The sequence below is a fragment of the Quercus lobata genome, chromosome 1, assembly GCF_001633185.2.
Source record: "Quercus lobata isolate SW786 chromosome 1, ValleyOak3.0 Primary Assembly, whole genome shotgun sequence".
Lineage (NCBI taxonomy): Eukaryota > Viridiplantae > Streptophyta > Magnoliopsida > Fagales > Fagaceae > Quercus > Quercus lobata.
The window spans coordinates 1,736,688-1,740,971 of record NC_044904.1 but is presented as its reverse complement, the minus strand read 5'-3'; the positions used below and the strand labels follow the sequence as shown (position 1 = coordinate 1,740,971).

General features: G+C 32.3%; 1 protein-coding gene across 1 annotated transcript; it reads left to right on the top strand.

The window, feature by feature from the left end:
* Positions 1–2,367: 2,367 nt before the first annotated feature.
* LOC115982107 (extensin-like) lies at positions 2,368–3,273 on the top strand. The gene has a single exon (XM_031104971.1). The coding sequence runs from the start codon at positions 2,547–2,549 to the stop codon at positions 2,997–2,999; it is 453 nt and encodes a 150-aa protein (XP_030960831.1). The 5' UTR covers positions 2,368–2,546; the 3' UTR covers positions 3,000–3,273.
* The last annotated feature ends 1,011 nt before the right edge of the window (positions 3,274–4,284 follow it).

The window sequence follows — 4,284 nt, the reverse complement described above, 5'->3', positions numbered from 1 at the left end:
CAAAATATATAAAATAAAATAAAAGCCCTCTGGAATATAAAATGCAACTAATTGTAATTGGTACGACCTTTATTGAGAGGTGGAAGATGCTTATGGTTGTGGTTTAAGGGCATTGTAGTATTTAACTCTTCTTTTTGACAGGTGTAGTATTTAATTCTATGACTTTGAAAGCATACAAATGATGAAACATTTTACATTGCATTAATTGGTAGGTACTAAGTATAGTCAGAGTAATACTTACATAAATATATATATAAATAAATTAAGAAAAATGCTAAAGGATAGCTTTAGGGTAATAATTAACTATTCATTTAAAGAAAATTTTAATGTGAAAAGAGGAAAAAGTAATTAATGTTGTGACAGCTTTTTTCATTTCTCATAAAAGGGGTGTCAAAACATTCCTGAAAGCATCTACAATAGTAGAACCAAAATTTTAGCTTTTTAGTACCACAAAAAGTCACTTTAGTTATTTTATCTTCTCACATCCAACAACAATGGTTTTATTTTAGTTTTTAACATAATAAAATAATATAAACACTACAATAAAATAATATTTCATTTAACTACCAAAACACAACCACAACCAATAGTGTGAACGCATGGTGGACATTGGGAGAGACACGGAGGTAGTGAGGAGAGAGGCAAAAGTAGTGTGAACGCAAAATATATATATTTTACCTTTCAGCTACAATGCACAACCAAAAGTAGCTGCGCATTGTAGTTGTGAAGTCAAAAAATATAGTTTTGGCTCCACTGTTGCAGGGTACATTTTAATATTTAGTGGTGTTAAAAATAGTTATATACCTATTTACATCACTATTGTTAGTGCTCTAAAATATATTGTTAATCATTGTTCTAAGGATACTCGTTAGCATGACCCATAAATTAATGCTACATCAATCATTTTTTTCATTTATGTTATTGACAGTTTTTTCATTTTCCATAAAAGTGATGTCAAAACTTTTCTAAAATGAATTGTTAACCATTGCTCTAAAAACACTCGTTAGCATAACCCATTAATGCAACATCAATCATTTTTTATTTATGTTATTGACATGACATCAATGGTATTAATTATTACATTATTTCATAAACTTTGTGTAGTAAAAATTAATATTAATTTTAGCATTTTACAGATAGTTCTCCTGCTCTTTTCATGGAGCTTATTAGCCTAATAATTTTGACTCAGCAATGTATAATGTAAATTCATAGACGAAATATAGGGCAGCCTAATGAGAAAACAAGTAGTGGATTTATTGAGTCTTTAAAAATGCATTTGATGGGGTATGCAAAACAGAGTTGTCAAGATCCAAGACAGCATTTTTACAAATTTCAAGACTTCCAACTAATGTAGGGCTACTAGAAAGAGAAGTAATTAGCATTCTCTTTGTTTTACGCATTTGTTTTAAGAATGGGACAAAAGTATAATCAAAGAGTTAATCAACTAAAATTGGGCCTACTTTTGTCACTTTAGAAGATAATTCATGAAAACTTGTTACAATAATGATCATTATTATTTATTAAGTTACTATAATTATCAAAGGAAATCATCATTAGGATTCATATTTGTTCCTCATAAAGGAGACCAACATCACCTGTGAAAATGAAAGGAGAACCAAGTTCCACAAATATGCGACATTCTAAGCATCAATATCATGGTTGCACTTAGCCACTTACAAATTGTCATGATCTAGTTCATTCTAGCTTGACACTACAATTACCAGTGAATCGAGTTATGAAGTCCTAGTTATGAAAAATAAAAGTTTTTAATTATGATTGTGGACATACAAAAGCATCAAGTTGTGCAAGAGCTCCCCACCTCACATATAGATATAATCCATAAGAATTCAAATTCAAATCTCTGTTTTTGGAAGGAAACATAAACCAATGAGTTACGCTATACAGGAACAGCACAAACACAAATTCAATTTAAGAGTCAGGATTTCAAGTGAAAAACCTGTATTTCGAATTAGACCTATTTAATGTTATTTGCCATGATTTTACCAATAGTTCAGGTTCAATGAAGTAAAAATTTGTCAATGATTTCTAGTTTCAACTCCAAAACTTTACTTAGCTAGGCATTTGATAATCTCTTAAGTCTTAGCTTTAGATGTACCCGTATTTTTTTTAAAAAAATCTTTTTTGTTACAAGACTAGGATTCACTTTCAGTTATAAGGCTCAGCAGAGTTGAATTCACGTTTGTCCTATTTGTTATCTTTGTATGACTCGGTTTATGTATCACATGTCTGTGCAATTACTGTAATGCTCCCTTATATACACACATTATTACAATAAGTTCAGCCAAAGTATATACCTATTCTAGTGAGACTTCAGGACCAAGTTTCAATACGCATGTTGGACAAATGTGCCCACTTGATCATCAAAAATAAGTCGTTTTAAAGCTCATTAGTAGATAGGACTTTCTTTTCCCATCCTTCCTATATCACCTGGCCCTTAGTTCTTAGTTCTTACTTTGAGTAGTTCCCACTTCCCACTCTACTCACCCACTTCATTTGCTCTCTCACCCCTCCTTTCCTTTCATGCCATGGCAACAAACTCAAACCAAGCTCTCCTCTCCACCCTCTTCTTGGCCTTAATCTTTCTCAATTTTCCGGCAGCCATAAGGCCCGACAACGCGTGCCCATACCCGTGTTATCCACCACCCACCGGCCCTGGCAACACCCCGACAACTCCGGTGGCCACAACATCGCCGCCACCGCCATACCAAATAGAGTCATACCCACCTCCAGCTGGATACAACCCTACTACACCAACAGGGAATTTACCATATTACACTCCACCACCACCTTTCGATTCTAATTTAGGTGGTGCCCCTCCCCCTCCTGACCCTATATTGCCCTACTTCCCATACTATTTCAGAGAACCTCTTCATGGAGAGGCTCAGTCATCAGCTACTACACTTGGAAGACCAATATGGGTTATGATGGCCATGGTTAATCTTCTTGTTTTTATTTTTCTTTTTTCTTCCTATGTATAACTCATTAAAAATTTGGATGTAACTAGTTAAGCTAGCTATTGTTGCATATGAGTAAGAACTATTCGGCAAAAGTGAAAGCTTTGTGCACTGGGTACGACTTTTTTATCTGAGAAAGAATTTGGTAGAAATAGTTATGTTATATTTTTAGTTGCAGAAATGTGAAGCAATGGTTATGAACTCAGAGAAGAGCTTTTGATGAGGAGGATGATATGGCCCAAAAGCTTGACTTTATTGTTTGGTAATGTAAAGGAATCTAGTTTTTCTTTTATGTGTCTTTCCTATACTTTTTCTTTTGTCTTAATGCTTTTTATTTCGATTTTCTAACCACTCATCAACTTTTTTGGACCACAATAGGGATTGAATTGTAGCTGGAAACTTCTTGATTCCAGCTCTAGGTGTTCTTTTTTTTTTTCCCCCTGCCATGGAGGGAACTAAGACAATAAAATTTGGGTACAATTAGAAAATATTTTATTTATAATTAAAGGGAAATATTACAATTTACTTATTTGTGGTTTAGCTGAAATTTAAGTTGTCTATATGTAATTTAAAATTTGATACTTTATACGAAGTTTAACCAAAATTTAAGTTGCTTATTTGTAATTTGAAATTTCATAGTGCAAATGTATCAATGGATAGTTTTTTATCTTTTTTTTTTTTTTTTTATGTTTTTTGTGTTTTTAGAGGAGAGAGACATAAAAATGGAGCAAAATTACATATATGTAGCTATGTTTTTAATAGAGGTGAGTTATAAAAATCTATCTAAGCTAACCTCAAGTAGGTAAAATGTCAAATTTCAAATCATAGATAGGCAACTTAAATTTCGACTAAACTACATATGAGTAAATTGAAATTTGCCCTAATTAAAAAGTATTAGGTTGTAAATAACATTTTGTTAATATTATCCATAAAGTTCACTAGAACTTGTCCTTAAATATAAGAGAGAGAGATAAGGACTTTAAGAAAGTTTAATGCAGCTCTGCCTTTGTGGACTCTGCACCTTTTCTTCCTACTTTTCAAAAAGAAAAAGTAAAATTCAATTTCAAATTAATTAAGCAGTCTTTCTTGTCTGATAGTTGAGGGGAATGGAGTAGCACGGCGCCAGGGCCCCAAGTTTTTCATCTATATATATTTTACTTGATTTTGAGTATATTTTTTAATTGAAGCATGATTTTTGTGTTTGTATTTTTTAATGAATGTCATGCATGCTTCTCATGATTGTTACTTTTGAGTTAATGCTAATATCAGCGTGATTTTATTATTGTCATAAAAATTAGTATGCAAAGAA

Excerpts from the sequence above, each read along its gene's own strand:
- LOC115982107 (XM_031104971.1), top strand. The coding sequence starts at position 2,547 with ATGGCAACAAACTCAAACCAAGCTCTCCTCTCCACCCTCTTCTTGGCC.